This window comes from Leucoraja erinacea, chromosome 15 (genome assembly GCF_028641065.1).
Source record: "Leucoraja erinacea ecotype New England chromosome 15, Leri_hhj_1, whole genome shotgun sequence".
NCBI lineage: Eukaryota > Metazoa > Chordata > Chondrichthyes > Rajiformes > Rajidae > Leucoraja > Leucoraja erinaceus.
The window spans coordinates 2,653,486-2,669,833 of NC_073391.1; the positions used below are offsets into that span (position 1 = coordinate 2,653,486).

Below are 16,348 nucleotides of genomic sequence, written 5' to 3' on the forward strand. Positions count from 1 at the left end.
CCCAGTGCTGTCAAACGCTCAAACATATTATAGAAAACATTTCCTAACCGTACTTCATTAAACCCAATTTGACGGTTTTATTTCTCCTTAATAGTCTTAAGGCCCCAGTCATTTCTGGCACGTACCTTTAAGCATTGCTCTGCCTGCGGGCACCCCTGTAGGACTCAGCAGTGTGTTCCTTGTCGCAGTGACTGCAGTTGCTTCAAGCAGAGCACCAGCCACGTGGTCAGAGACACAGGTCCTGTAGAAGGTGGCACGTATCTTAGGCGCAAGATTATCAGTACATAGTTTGAGGCAAGCTCCTCCTCCCCAGCTTGCAATGGTGATTGTCGAAGCCAATATCTTTCTCGAAGGATGCAGAAGGTGGTGGTGTGATTCTACAGTCCCTGCTCCCTTCAGTGTACAATGAATCTGTAAAACAAATTACATCAATGGATCACTACACAATCTTGAAATATATTTTGGTTGTTAAATAAGACTGGAAAGCAGAATACCATTAGCCATGTATTTTTAATGCTTATTTTCCTTATCTTTAATAAATGGGTAGTGAGACAGCAAGGTGGCGCAGCGGTAGAGTTGCTGGCTTAAAGCGAATGCAGCGCCAGAGATCCGGGTTCAATCCCGACTACGGGTGCTGTCTGTACAATGTTTGTACGTTCTCCCCCGAGATCTTCGGTTTCCTCCCACGCTCCAAGGACTTACAGGTTTGTTGGTTAATTGGCTTTGTTTAAGTGTTAATTGTCCCGTGTGTGTGTGTGTGTGTAGGGTAGTGTTAATGTGCAGGGATCGCTGGTTGGTGTGGACTCGGTGGGCCGAAGGGCCTGTTTCCATGCTGTATCTCTGAAGTAAACTAAACTTAAAGGCTAAAAGGTATGAAAAGGCCTTTTGTACTACTCAGTTCCCACAAGTATTGAAGGTTTACTCTCTCTCTGCCCTGGAAAGTGACCCAGACTCTTCTGATTTTTCGATGAGATTCTTAACTAATTGAGCTGAGAGCAAACAATCTAAACCCTTGCCCTTTTAATTTTCTGAGCAACTCACTGGGGCAACATTTTTGTGTCATATCCAAGGACTGGAAAGAAAAATCTTAGCAATTTGTTTATAGATTTTTTTTAAATGCCAAATAATACATTTGAGCTAAACAAATCAATTACCAAAGCTCTGATTTAGAGGTTTGGCTCAGAGATTGAGAGAGGGATTGCTGAGAGGGATAATGTTCTTGCTTATGCAATCAGGTAAAGATCTCAAATGTATAAATTGCCAATATAACCTTGGATGCATGGTTCGAGAAAAACAACATCATGCTGTTAAATTTATCTTTATCAACATTTTAATTTTTTAATCTTTAAGCAAATTCTGTGCAAAATTATATGATCATGAGAGGTTTGATCTAGTACCGGGACTGCACGGTGGCGCAGCGGTAGAGTTGCTTCCTTACTGCGCCAGAGACTCAGGTTCAATCCTGACTACGGGTGCTGGCTGTACGGAGTTTGCACGTTCTCACAGTGACCTGCGTGGGTTTTCTCCGAGATCTTCGGTTTCCTCCCACACTCCAAAGACATGCAGGTTTGTATGTTAATTGGCTTGGTGTAAATGTCAAAAATTGTCCCAAGTGTGTGTAAGATAGTTAGTGTGCGGGGATCGCTAGTCAGTGTGGTATCGATGGGCCGAAGGGCCTGTCTCCTCGCTGTATCCCTACACTAAACTAAACTACTGAACAAAAATGATGTATCATTTTAGCATATTGGAAAATTAGGTACACAAATGTTTGTTTCCCTTTTTTATCTGTTCATCAACTGTATATCAAACTCCATAAGATCACAATCAGAATGAAACCATTAGTTAAGATTACTCAGTTGTTTATCCCTAATTCTTCTGCATTCACCACCCTAATTGGCCTGCCTCACTTGCGCTATTTTTAGACGACTGCCGGCGACTGTCATAGTGGTAGCAGGTCGCCGAAAAACTGGTGACTGGACCCCGCCTGCCACGTAAAATTTGAAATAGAATCATGACTATAACAACAAAAAAACCCAAAGTCAGCACCGGCGACAATCTACGTTAACTTGGCGACAACCTACTTCGCCCAGCAACAACTACAACAGCACCTACGTCAGGAGAAGTCACGCTACGCTCATTGGCGTCAAACCCACTGCCGTCGCCTGTCTCCAAAAATGTTTCAGCATGTTGAAAATCCAGCGGTGACCAGAAAGACACTACGACTCTTTGGGCGACTGAGGAGACGACTCACGACCCTACAGGCGACACCCCAGCGACCATGTGGCAACAGCCTAGTCGCCTGTAGTCGCCTAAAAAATCGCCTGAGTGGGACAGGTCCTTAAGAATATTTCACTGGGGCCAAGTATTTGGTAGAGTGGGTTAATAAACCTGGAGGATGACAGTATAAGCACAGAAGAGCACTGTCTGATTATTTTTGAAAACATTTTAAGTCCATCAAGAAGATGAAATAAAATGCTTCCCAGTTCTAAATGAATGAATGAAGTTTATTGGCTAAGTATTCACATACAAGGAATTTGCCTTGGTGCTCCGCCCAGTAATGTGACAACATGACATACAGTGACAGTTAGGAATGACACATAAAACATTAAACATTAATAATAAAACATTATCGACTAAATGTGTGAATTAAATAAAATACCAGAGCAAAAGGAGGCTACAGATTTTTGGTCTTGAGTAGAGCAACTACTCGTGGATAAAAACTGTTTTTATGTCTGGCTGTGGCAGCTTTGACAGTCCGGAGTCGCTTTCCAGAGGGAAGTGATTCAAAGAGTCTGTGGCCAGGGTGAGAGGGGTCAGAGATGATCTTGCCCGCTCACTTCCTGGCCCTTGCAGTGAGCAGTTCATCAATGGAGGGAAGGTTGCAGCCAATAACCTTCTCAGCTGATCGGACGATTCGCTGCAGCCTCCAGGTGTCGTGCTTGGTGGCTGAGCCAAACCAGACCATGATGGAGAAGGCGAGGACAGACTCTACGATGGCCGTGTAGAATTGGACCATCATTGCCTGTGGCAGATTGTGCTTCCTCAGCTGTCGCAGGAAGTACATCCTCTGTTGTGCCTTTTTGACTGTGGAGTCGATGGTAGCCCCCCATTTAAGGTCCTTGGAGATGCTGGTTCCAAGGAACTTAAATGACTCCACAGATGTGACTGTGGTGTTGTTGATGGTGAATGGGGTGAGGGGAGGGGGAGCTCTCCTAAAGTCTACAATCAATTCCACTGTCTTAAGAGCATTGAGCTCCAGGTTGTTGAATTTGACAAATGAAATGAAGATTCTATTTACTTCCGACTTGAAGTGTGTCTAAAGTGAATTTCATCTGATAATTGGGAAAGGGTCACAAAACCCAAAACCTACACCTTTATCAATGCAAAACTGCACCTACAAATGAGACAAAATAAGCCATCAGGCTCTTGAACACCACACAACAGTGACATCACCAAGTATGATCTTCAATGGACCATAGCTTTGATTGTATTACTAACTTCAGATTGCCACTATTATAGTCACCTAGTATACATTTATTAAGTTAATGGACTGGACAAGCTAGATGCAGGAACAATGTTCCCAATGTTGGGCGAGTCCAGAACCAGGGGCCACAGTCTTAGAATGAAGGGGAGGCCATTTAAGACGGAAGTGCAAAAAAACGTTTTCACCCAGAGAGTTGTGAATTTATGGAATTCCCTGCCACAGAGGGCAGTGGAGGCCAAATCACTGGATGGATTTAAGAGAGTTTGATAGAGCTCTAGGGGCTAGTGGAATCAAGGGATATGGGGAGAAGGCAGGCACGGGTTATTGATTGGGGACGATCAGCCATGATCACAATGAATGGCGGTGTTGGCTCGAAGGGCCGAATGGCCTCCTCCTGCACCTATTTTCTATGTTGCTATGCTTCTTTTTCCATGTATTTTTGATCATTATATATTTATCTGTGTGTTATTGCATTTACAGGCCACAGCAAGTAAGAATCTCATTGTTCAATAATTGGTGTATGTGACCATTAAAGACAAAGTTAGACACAAAATGCTGGAGTAACTCATCTGCCCAGGCAGCATCTCTGGTGGGACCCTTCTTCAGAATGATTGTAGGGGGTTGGAACTGAAAACAAGAAAGGATCAGGACAAATAGAGAGAGTACAGAGGAGATTTACTAGAATGTTGCCTGGGTTTCAACAACTAAGTTACAGAGAAAGGTTGAATAAGTTAGGTCTTTATTCTCTGGAGCGCAGAAGGTTAAGGGGGACTTGATAGAGGTCTTTAAAATGCTGAGAGGGATAGACAGAGTTGATGTGGACAAGCTTGTCCCTTTGAGAATAGGGAAGATTCAAACAAGAGGACATGACTTCAGAATTAAGGGACAGAAGTTTAGGGGTAACATGAGGGGGAACTTCTTTACTCAGAGAGTGGTAGCGGTGTGGAATGAGCTTCCAGTGGAAGTGGTGGAGGCAGGTTCGTTGGTATCATTTAAAAATAAATTGGATAGGCACATGGATGAGAAGGGAATGGAGGGTTATGGTATGAGTGCAGGCAGGTGGGACTAAGGGAAAAAAAGTTGTTCGGCGCAGACTTGTAGGGCCGAGATGGCCTGTTTCCGTGCTGTAATTGTTATATGGTTATATGGTTAAATCAGGGCTAGCAACAGATAACATCAGGCAGGGTGGTTTCCATGGGCTGATTGGTGGCTATTTAAGACAATTAAACACTCATTATTCTTGAAAATTTGCTTTGCGTAAAAGCAATCAACATTTAATCATTTGCGAAAAAGATTCAGCATTTCCTCTGGGTATGAAAATCTTGAGGGTTGCAGGAGGACGGGTTCAGTAGCAAATCTTTGCATTATTGATAGACGTTACCTTCATAATTATTCTCTATACATTCTCAATTAGGATTGCAACCACACTGATAAAAATTGCCCTTTTACTCCCACGGAACCTTGTGTCAACTGACTCACACACTGAGCTTATAACTTTCCATAAGAATGCCACAAATGACTCATTAATTATAAAATAAAGCCCTTTGCTGAACATCCAAACAATCGTTCCTTATTGTAGAAAAGGAATGAGACTGCATTAAATTACCAAACTGCCTTAATTAAATTGAAGTTACGTCTGAGGAAGGATCCCGACCCGAAACATCACCTATCCATGTTCTCCAGAGATGCTGCCTGACCCGCTGAGTTACTCCAGCACTTTGTTGCAATGTGGTAAATAAAATCACTAACACAGAGATCATGGCACAAGAAACTGCCAATTATACATTTAATTTCAATGTCTAATTAACCAGAGTGACTAATAAAGGCAATACATTAAAACTGTTCTCTGCCTTTAAATTAAAAAATAGTCCAAATGTTTGTGATGTATCATTTTCTCTCTCTCTGTTTGTTGAATGTATTAACCTGTATTGGACATGTCCAAATTGCACTATTGGGGAAGGAAGTGCACATGTATTTGCTTTCCTATCTCTTTGTTGTGTAACACTTGTTAAACTCTACAAAATCACATACTCAACGGACAGTTAAAGCCCTGTCCCACTGTACGAGTTCATTCAAGAGCTCACCCGAGTTTAAAAAAATAATCAAACTTATGGAAGCACGTAGCATGTACGTAGAGGGTACATCGGAGCACGGGGACGTCTCTTAGCGGCTCGTAACGCTAACAGGCAAGTACTTGGGGAACGCAGTAAGTTCGGGAAGACTCGTGAAGATTGTTCAACATGTTGAAAAATGTCCACGAGAGCCCTGAGTACCTACGAGCGGCCATTACCGTCAATCTCCGAGTTCGAATCAGGGCAAACTCGGGAGAGCTCTTGAACTCGTACAGTGGGACAGGGCTTAACCAGATATGCCATTATATCATCAGATATGTTGGATACATTAAAAATAATAAATGGTTGTACATCCAAAGTAAAAAACGACTCTTATTTCAGCATTTAACCCATGCCTGTCTTCTCCCCATATCACTTGATGCCACTAGCCCCTTAGATAGCAATCTCCTGAACACAATTTACAATCATCCGCGTCTGGTGAACCTGCAATTACATTTACAAGCATTTCTTTCTAGCGGAGATAGGCAAAAGTGCTGGAGAAACTCAGCGGGTGCGGCAGCATCTATGGAGCAAAGGAAATAGGCAATGTTTCGGGCCGAAACCCTTCTTCAGCATTCTTTCTAGCAATCGTCAAAACAATATTCTTTCAGCTGTTTTAGATCATTTCATCCTGTTTTTATACATATTTCTGACCCTGATAACAGCTGGGATTTCGGGTACATTTCTGGCAACGTGTGAGCTGATAGCCATGGAATTAGACAGGACGGCAACATGCCCTTTGAATCCACTGCAACCATCAATTACACAAATCCATTAAATTCTCCGTACATCACAATGATTTAATGAACTCATAGCCACTTCTCCAATCACTGACAAACTTCTCATCCACACACCTTCATCACATTGTTCAACACTTTCTTTAATAACCCTTTTGAAGACCTTCCCAACCAGGTGCTGAGTGTATGGGGGGGTCGGGAAAGGGTTGTGGCTACAACAGTTGCTTATTTGAAAAGTATTTTCAAAGGGTCAAGGCAAATTGTCAATTATGCAAGTATATATATGACACTTAATTTTGTCAAGAGAGACTTCCCTACAAAATTTATGAACCACTGTTGTATAATGTTAGTACCTCCACCAATGTAAAGTACTTTGGCCAACGAGAGTTGTTTTTTAAATGTGCTATAGAAATAAAAGTGGCTTGACTTGAAAAAACAAATAAGTCAAGCTGAACTTTAACAAATCTCTGGTTGGGCCTCTTGTGTGAACCATGTATAATATACTTTTGTCTGGTTTACAAGGCCCTTGAAGAGGGTGTCGGGAGAACTCTTGAACTCGTACAGTGGGACAGGGCTTAACCAGATATGTTGGATACATTAAAAATAATAAATGGTTGTACATCCAAATTAAAAAACGACTCTTATTTCCGCATGAACTATTACTGCTACTACAGGGTGATCATGGTGGCGCAGCGGTAGAGGTGCTGCCTTACAGCGCTTGCAGCACCAGAGACCCGGGTTTGATCCCGACTACTGGTGCTGTCTGTATGAAGTTTGTACGTTCTCTCAGTGACAGTGTGGGTTTTCTCCAAGATCTTCGGTTTCCTCCCACACTCCAAAGACGTACAGGTACGTGGGTAAATTGGCTTGGTAGACATATAAATTGTCTCTAGTGTGTGTAGAATAGTGTTAATGTGCAAGGATCACTGGTTGGTGCGGAGGGGCCTGTTTCTGCACTGTAGCTCTAAACTAAACTATACTAAACTACACTGACAATCTAATTTTGAGGTGTCACGGTTCGGCTTTTGTGACAATTATATCTGTGTCCATTCATGTAAAGAGGGTGTTCTGCTTCAAGTGGCGATACATTGTGGGACTAGGAGTGGGAATCTGACCAGGATTCTAGAAGTAGAAATACTAAAGATTCCTATTTCCAGTTATTCTGGATTTGTTTTGCACTTAGAAACACAAGATGGTTACAAACAAACCTTATATGAAATTCAGCATGAGCTTATTTGTCCAGGGTGTTTAGAATGTGGAATTTGTTGCCATATAGTTTGCATTAAGATAACTGGATGGGAAATGTAGGCATGAGCAGGAAGGAGGAGACGAGTAGGACAAAGAGTAGTGGATGGACTTGCTTTGATGCAAAGTGCCAGCACAACCCAGTTGGACTAAATGGCCAGCTTCACTCAGCATTGTGAGTTGTATGTTACTGAAATTAGAAATATAGAAACATAGAAACATAGGTGCAGGAGGAGGCCAATCAATGTGATCATGGCTGATCGTCCCCAATCAATAACCTTTGCCTGTCTTCTCCCCATATCCCGTGATTCCACTTGCCCCTTAGACAGCAATCTCCTGAACACAATTTACAATCATCCGCATCTGGTGAACCTGCAATTACATTTACAAGCATTTCTTTCCAGCGGAGGTAGGCAAAAGTGCTGGAGAAACTCAGCGGGTGCGGCAGTATCTATGGAGCAAAGGAAATAGGCAACGATTTGGGCCGAAACCCTTCTTCAGATTTCTAACTAGCAATAGTCAGAACCATATTCTTTCAGCTGTTTTAGATCATTTCATCCTGTATTTATAAATATTTCTGGCCCTGATACCAGCTGGGATTTCGGGTACATTTCTGGCAACGTGCGAGCTGATAGTCACAGAATTAGACAGCACGGCAACAGGCCCTTTCAATCCATTGCAACCATCAATGACACAAATCCATTAAATTCTCCGCACATCGCAACGATTTAATAGCATCTTCTCCAATTACTGACAAACTTCTCATCCACACACCTTCATCACATTGTTCAACACTTTCTTTAGTGACCTTCCCAACCAAATTGTGCACGCATATCTCCAGGTGCTGAGTGTAAAGGGGGTCGGGAAAGGGTTGTGGCTACAACAGTTGCTTATTTGCAAAGTCTTTGAAAGGGTCCGGGGGTGGAGGCCCAACCGGTGGCGCCCGCGGCCGGATGCCCGCAGTCCCCAGCCCACAATGTGGGAGTCGGCGGCCACAGCGCTGCGGAGCTTACTGCAAGGCAAATTGACAATGATGCAAGTATATATATGACACTTAATTTTGTCAAGAGAGACATCCCTACAAAATCTATGAACCACTGTTGTATAATGTTAGTACCTCCACCAATGTAAAGTACTTTGGTCCACGAGAGTTGTTTTTTAAATGTGCTATAGAAATAAAAGTGGTTTGACTTGAAAAAACAAATAAGTTAAGCTGAACTTTAACAAATCTCTGGTTGGGCCTCTGTGTGAACCATGTATAATATACTTTTGGCTGGTTTACAAGGCCCTTGAAGAGGGTGTCGATGCGATTTATGAGGATGTCAGCAGGGGTTTCAGCTTACATCACAAGATTGGAAATGGGGAAATGTCGTTCAGGGAACACAAACAGTTGCAAAAAAAGTCTAATACCTGTAGATGTAGTCAGAATAAGGAGTGGTTTTATTTGAATATGCAGTGAGAAAACGCTTTCACTATCAAATGGTTTCAGTAGTGATGCTAGATCTTAAAGGATTTGACAAAGAGGAACTTAAGATCCAAAAGATTTCACTGGAACCTTTGAAAAGTATTTTTATACGTGCCTGAAGGGAATCATTTACAAGGCTCCGGTGACTATTTTAGATTTGATACTAAAACGGCATCTCTTTCAAAGAGATAGATCAAGGAATGGGTTGAAAGGTCAATGGGTCAATCCATTCCCTGGTCTATCTCTGTGCAAGAGATGAAGTTTTAGTATCAAATCAAAAATATTGTGGCCACATTTTACAAATAACCCCCACGCACACAAATACTTGATGGGACAGTCTCATCACCTTAGCCCAAAGTTCTATTCTCCCAACATATTTATCCCTTAATTGTGTTTTTGTTTCTGGTCTCACACTATTCTTCACTAATGAATCTTTCCCGGCATATACGCTTGCATTGATACTTTATCCTTCTTGTACTGAACCTTTCAACCTTTCATGCTCTCCAATCGACCACTCACATTCAGCAATCTTTGGATTTCTGTCCTTCTTGGCAACTATCAGTCGACATTTCTTTGAAAAATACTCACGAGAACCAGGTTGCGCCTTCAGTTTCCATGTCAACCTGTTCTCTGCTAATTGTTTGCCTCACTGTAAAGTGACTATATCCAGTACTACAGGAAGATCGTGAATGACCTGTCCAGCCCATTCTTAGATTCATTCTCTGAATGTACCCTGACAATTTCATTATTTGTTACTGAAGCACAACATTTATCAGTGTACAGTTTAGTTTAGAGATACAGCGCGTAAACAGGTCCGGCCACCAATCCCCGCACATTAACACACACTAGGGACAATTTACAATTGTACCACGCCAATTATCCTACAAACCTGTACGTCTTTGGTATGTGAGAGCAAACCGGAGATCACCGTGCAGGTACAGCAGGCAGTGAAGAAAGCTAATGGAATGTTGGCCTTCATAACAAGAGGATTTCAGTATAGGAGTAAAGAGGTTCTTCTGCAGTTGTATAGGGCTCTGGTGAGACCACATCTGGAGTATTGTGTACAGTTTTGGTTTCCTAATTTGAGGAAGGACATCCTTGTGATTGAGGCAGTGCAGCGAAGGTTCACAAGATTGATCCCTGGGATGGCGGGACTGTCATATGAGGAAAGATTGAAAAGACTAGGCTTGTATTCACTGGAGTTTAGATGGATGAAGGGGTATCTTATAGAAACATATAAAATTATAAAAGGACTGGACAAGCTAGATGCAGAAAAAATGTTCCCAATGTTGGGCGCGTCCAGAACCAGGGGCCACAGTCTTAGAATAAAGGGGAGGCCATTTAAGACTGAGGTGAGCAAAAACGTTTTCACCCAGAGAGTTGTGAATTTGTGGAATTCCCTGCCACAGGGGGCAGTGGAGGCCAAATCACTGGATGGATTTAAGAGAGAGTTAGATAGAGCTCTAGGGGCTAGTGGAATCAAGGGATATGGGGAGAAGGCAGGCACGGGTTATTGAATGGGGACGATCAGCCATGAATGGCGGTGCTGGCTCGAAGGGCTGGATGGCCTCCTCCTGCACCTATTTTCTATATTTCTATGTTTCTAAGTTTCTATCCTGGAGAAAACCCACGCAGGCTATGGGGAGAATGTACAAGCTCCGTACAGACATTGCCCATGGTCAGGATCGAACCGGGGTCTCTGGCGCTGTAAGACAGCAACTCTACCGCTGCGCCACCGTGCTACACATTGTGTTAAATCACTGCCTGCCTAAAATATATTGATGCCAAACTCCTGCTTGCAACTCATAGAAGCAGAATACGGTCTTTAAAACAGGAAAAACATAGCAGTGTATCCAATGGTACATCACACGGCCTGTGGGCAGAAGAGTCTGTGTCATATTTGCCAGCACAATAAAGTCTGTGTCTTTATTACGCCAGCACAACGTTACTACTGCTGCCAATTTGAAATGTTTGTACATTGCTTATCTCCTTATCTACTTTTTTTCTCATAAATATAGGCAAAACTCTGCATAATGCAAACATGGAAATCTTTGCTGTGTTAGACTGGGCACCCTCTTCATTTTGTTTCGTGGAGATGAATGAAATTCTTCAATATGAAGTCAATGTAGAGTGGAAGATGTTCTTATCCCGAGATGAAAAGTGGAGAAGGTGGTCACGCCAAGCCTTGACCTCCATTTTCAACCCGAAGGAACTGCAGATGCTGGTTTAAACTAAAGAAGGGTCTGAAGAAGAGTCTCGACCCAAAACGTCACCTATTCCTTTTTTCCAGAGACGCTGCCTGCTATTCCAATTTTTGTGCCTATCTTCGGTTCACCCCATATATGTCAGCTTGCTTGTGCAATGGAAGGAGTGATGGGCCCGCAATTTCAATATGATGATAGTTGATTAAGAGCAATATTAAAGGGAGTGCAGAGCTTTAATGATATATATGCAGGCTTTCCAGGCTACCTGAAATGCTTGAGAGACCACTATAAGGGCAGTATCCAGGGCACGAATAACTGATGGGACAATCTATCCAGCGGCCTCACAAGATATTTTCCATTGCTAAGTTTTCTTTGTAGAAATTGTGCCAGGACATTGTTTACATAACATTAGAGAGTGTTTTAGTGGAATTGAACATTGCAGATCACTTTGCACTGGATGGATGGTAGCATTCTTGAAACACTCAATCTGCTTGACCTGTTAATCCTATTGATTGATGTTGCCAAGGTGGAGACCTCCTGGGTGGAACAAGATGCTAAACCAAATTAAGACCCTATTCATAAAAAGTTAAAAAAAGAACCAGTGACTCATGAGTGATACAGTGGCGCAGTGGCAGCTCAGTGGGAGAGTTGCTCCCTTACATCGCCAGAGACCAGGGTTCGATCCCGACTACGGGTGCTGTCTGGATGGAGTTAGTACGTTCTCCCCGTGACCTGCGTGGGTTTTCTCCGGGAGCTCCGGTTTCGTCCCACACTCCAAAGGTGTACAGGTTTGCAGGCTAATTTGGTATAATTGTAAATCATCTCTAGTGTGTGTAGGATATAACTATTATGTACAGGTGTTTGTTGGTCAGCGTAGACTCGGTGGGCCGAAGGAACCGTTTCAACGCTGTATCTCTAAATTAAATTTAAGAGTATTTCATCTCAGCAAAGAGAAATACAATTTACTCCCTAACAAGTCATATAAGAAACATATTCCTGGATAGCACCTGGTTGCGAATAAAGAATACAAAGGGAATCGCAATTGTACCAAGAGTAAATCAAGGTTAAGCCATTTAACCATGAATGACATAGAAACATAGAAAATAGGTGCAGGAGGAGGCCATTCGGCCCTTCGTGCCAGCACTGCCATTCATTGTGATCATGACTGATCATCCCCAATCACTAACCCGTGCCTGCCTTCTCCCCATGACCCTTTCTCCATTGATGTCAAATGTAGTACCTAATAATGAAAATATACAAACTGACATACTCCACTTGCTGGTCGCCCAACTTTTCTCATTGGAGCTTTTCATATTCACTAGCATGTGAGGCTACTGTACCAGGAGAACAAATACCAAGCAAGCTGGATAATGCTCCAAATATCTCCCTCCAGTTGTAGGATGCCAAACACCTTAAAACACTTCAGGCAGATGGAGAGAATATTACCACAACCACAGTTTCACTGCCTGTGGAAGCTCTAGTGCTAGACTAACCATATCATACAATGCCTTCTCCGCCTCTCTAGATCCAACACTAAACGTCACCTGTACTGGCCAGACCAGTTCCTTCAAAGCTAGGGATAGACACAAAATGCTGGAGTAACTCAGCGGGACAGGTAGCTTCTCTGGGGAGAAGGAAGGGGTGGCGTTTCAGATCGAGACACTTCTGCAGACTGTCTGAAGAAGGGTCTCAACCCGAAATATCACCATTCCTTCTATCCATAGAAGCTGCCCGTCCCACTGAGTTACTCCAGCTTTTTGTGTCTGTCTTCGACCTGTAACGGGAGGTGGGGTGGCGTGGGCTTCGAAATGTGTAGACAACAGATCTTGCCCGCACAAAGCCAAAGTGCTTCAGCCGCTCGGGCAGTTTGTTGTGGTAGCCCAGCTTGTGACACCGGGCAAAGGCCCCAGTGGAGGGAGCCCAAGATAAACACCAAATGAGAGGAGAGGAGGAATGGGTGACGTTTCGGGGCGAGACCCTTCTTCAGACTGAGCTATAGGTTTTTCACTTTGTAAAGACAATAGACAATTGGTGCAGAAGTAGGCCATTCGGCCATTCGGCCCCTTCGAGCCAGCACCGCCATTCAATGTGATCATGTAAAGAGTCTGAAAGAATATTTTTTTTAACACAGTGACACTAAAATTAATTTTGAAATCAGGTTTGGATGCAGACAACACAGAGACACAGATGATAGAGCCACTGCCTCGCAAGCCAGAAGATTCAGGTTCAAAGCTGATCTGGGTGTGCCTGTTTGTTCCCACTGCCCACAGCCATGAAGGCTGACAGGATCATCAGGCTCTGTGAATTGCCCCTAGTTTGTAGCTGAGTGGTGCAATCTTGGTTTCGGGGTGAGACCCCTCTTCAGACTGATCCAGCCTGGGCCCGGGGCTGCTCTTTCACCCGTTATTTCACCGCGGTTCAACGCCAGGAGGCAACGAGCACATGAAACCTCCGATGTCCATTGTATCAGTTACGTGCACAATGGTCGTGGCCCTGGAATCGACAAGTTAACTCCTAACGGGCCTGTCCCACTTGGCGAATACCAAGGACTAGTTTTAATGGAATTCACCTACGACACCTGGCGACACCTACAACAGCAAAAAATTTTCGCCACTGTCAGCCAAAAAAATTTTGCGGCAGTCGCCTGTAGTCAGCCAAAAAATCACCTAAGTGGGACAGGCCCATGAATCGTGCTCTTCTGATCATCAGCAGTTTACCATGTGCATAGAATCAGTGGTATAACCACAAGGAACTGCAGATGCCGGTTTACCAAAAAAAGACATATAATGTTGGAGTAACTCAGAATATCAGGCAGCTTCTCTGGAGAACATGGATAGTCGACAAAGGACCTCGACCCGAATCATCACCCATTCCTTCATTCCAGAGATGCTGAGTTACTTCAGCATTTTGTGTCTGAAGTCTGAAGAAGGGTCTCGACCCAAAACGTTCCCTATTCCTTCGCTCCATAGATGCTGCCTGACCCGCTGAGTTTCCCCAGCATTTTTGTCGACCAACATTTTATGTCTATCTTCATGTATTGGTGACTTTTCAGGTCAGGACCTTTCATCCCGTAACGCCGCCTGTCCGTGTTCCATAGTGATGCTGTCTGACCCGCTGAGTTATGGCCCTGTCCCACTGTACGAGTTCATTCCAAGAGCTCTCCCGAGTTTAAAAGAAATCAAACTCGTGGTAAACACGGAGAATGAACGTAGCGAGTACGTCGGAGCTCGGGGACATCTCTTAGCGGCTCGTAACGCTAACGGCAGGTACTCGGGAAGACTCGCTAATGGCAGGTACACTCGGGAAGACTCGTGAAGATTTTTCAACATGTTAAAAAATGTCTACGAGAGCCCTGAGTACTGACCAGTGGCCATTACCGTAAATCTCCGAGTTCGAATCAGGGCAAACTCGGGAGAGCTCTTAGAAACTCGTACCGTGGGACAGGGCCATAACTCCAGCCCTTGGCACTTTGCCCAGTGGTGTTATAAGCGAGTGTCCGCTCTCCATGCGACCACAGTTACAAGAGCTCTGTCAGAGATCAACGCCACAACCCCACCCCACACTCACACACGGACTCAGGCGACCACAACTCACTCAAAGGACCGGCAGCAACTTAAAATACAACACGATATATCTTATTCAATACCAACCCAGAAAAGCTCGCTGGACATGTCTTTGGCACAATTCACACAACCCGGAATTATTTCCACAACAGGGAAATTAGATGTGACTCCGTGCGATAACTAATTTAAAACGCTCATGCAATGTCAATGTGGACATCCAACCTAACACGCCACCATGTTATCTATTTGACCACGAACCCCACGTGTTGAGAAAAGCGTGAAAACAGGCCCAACTTGCCCTCACCGACCAACATGCCCCATCTACACTAGTTCTACCAGCCTGCATTTGGCTCATATTGCGGGAGAGTCTAGGACTAGAGGTCATAGCATCAGAATTAAAGGAAGTTTTCTTGGGAAGTAGATGATGTGGAATTTCTTTAACCATATAACCATATCACAATTACAGCACGGAAACAGGCCATCTCGGCCCTACAAGTCCGTGCCGAACACTTATTTTCCCTAGTCCCATCTACCTGCACTCAGTCCATAACCCTCCATTCCTTTCCCATCCATATGCCTATCCAATTTATTTTTAAATGATAAAATCGAACCTGCCTCCACCACTTCCACTGGAAGCTCATTCCACACCTCTACCACTCTCTGAGTAAAGAAGTTCCCCCTCATGTTACCCCTAAACTTCTGTCCCTTAATTCTGAAGTCATGTCCTCTTGTTTGAATCTTCCCTACTCTCAATGGGAAAAGCTTGTCCACATCAACTCTGTCTATCCCTCTCATCATTTTAAAGACCTCTATCAAATCCCCCCTTAACCTTCTGCGCTCCAAAGAATAAAGACCTAACTTGTTCAACCTTTCTCTGTAACTTAGTTGCTGAAACCCAGGCAACATTCTAGTAAATCTCCTCTGTACTTTCTCTATTTTGTTGACATCCTTCCTAGAATTGGGCGACCAAAATTGTACACCATACCCCAGAATTGGCCTCACCAATGCCTTGTACAATTTTAACATTACATCCCAACTTCTATACTCAATGCCCTGATTTATAAAGGCCAGCACACCAAAAGCTTTTCTTACCACCCTATCTACATGAGATTCCACCTTCAGGGAACTATGCACAGTTATTCCTAGATCCCTCTGTTCAACTGCATTCCTCAATTTGCTACCATTTACCATGTACGTCCTATTTTGATTTGTCTTGCCAAGATGTAACACCTCACACTTATCAGCATTAAACTCCATCTGCCATCTTTCAGCCCATTCTTCCAAATGGCCTAAATCTCTCTGTAGACTTTGGAAATCTACTTCATTATCCACAACACCACCTAGGGTGGTGAATCTGTGGAATTCTTTGCCACAGAAGGCTGTGGAGGCCAAGTCAGTGGATATATTTAAGGCAGAGATAGATACATTCTTGATTAGTATGGGTGTCAGAGGTTATGGGGAGAAGGCGGAAGAATGGGGTTAGGAGGGAGAGATAGATCAGCCTTGATTGAATGACGGAGTAGACTTCATAGGCCAAAT

The 16,348-nt window shown here is 43.6% G+C and overlaps 1 protein-coding gene across 4 annotated transcripts in view; it reads right to left on the reverse strand.

Moving 5' to 3' along the window:
- plce1 (phospholipase C, epsilon 1) overlaps positions 1-16,348 on the reverse strand; it is a 503,016-nt gene that overhangs the window by 265,156 nt on the left and 221,512 nt on the right. For all 4 annotated transcript variants that reach the window (XM_055646596.1, XM_055646594.1, XM_055646593.1 and 1 more), the window contains exon 3: positions 126-411. In XM_055646596.1, coding sequence (XP_055502571.1) covers positions 126-411 — 286 coding nt within the window. The remainder of the gene's footprint in view (positions 1-125; positions 412-16,348) is intronic.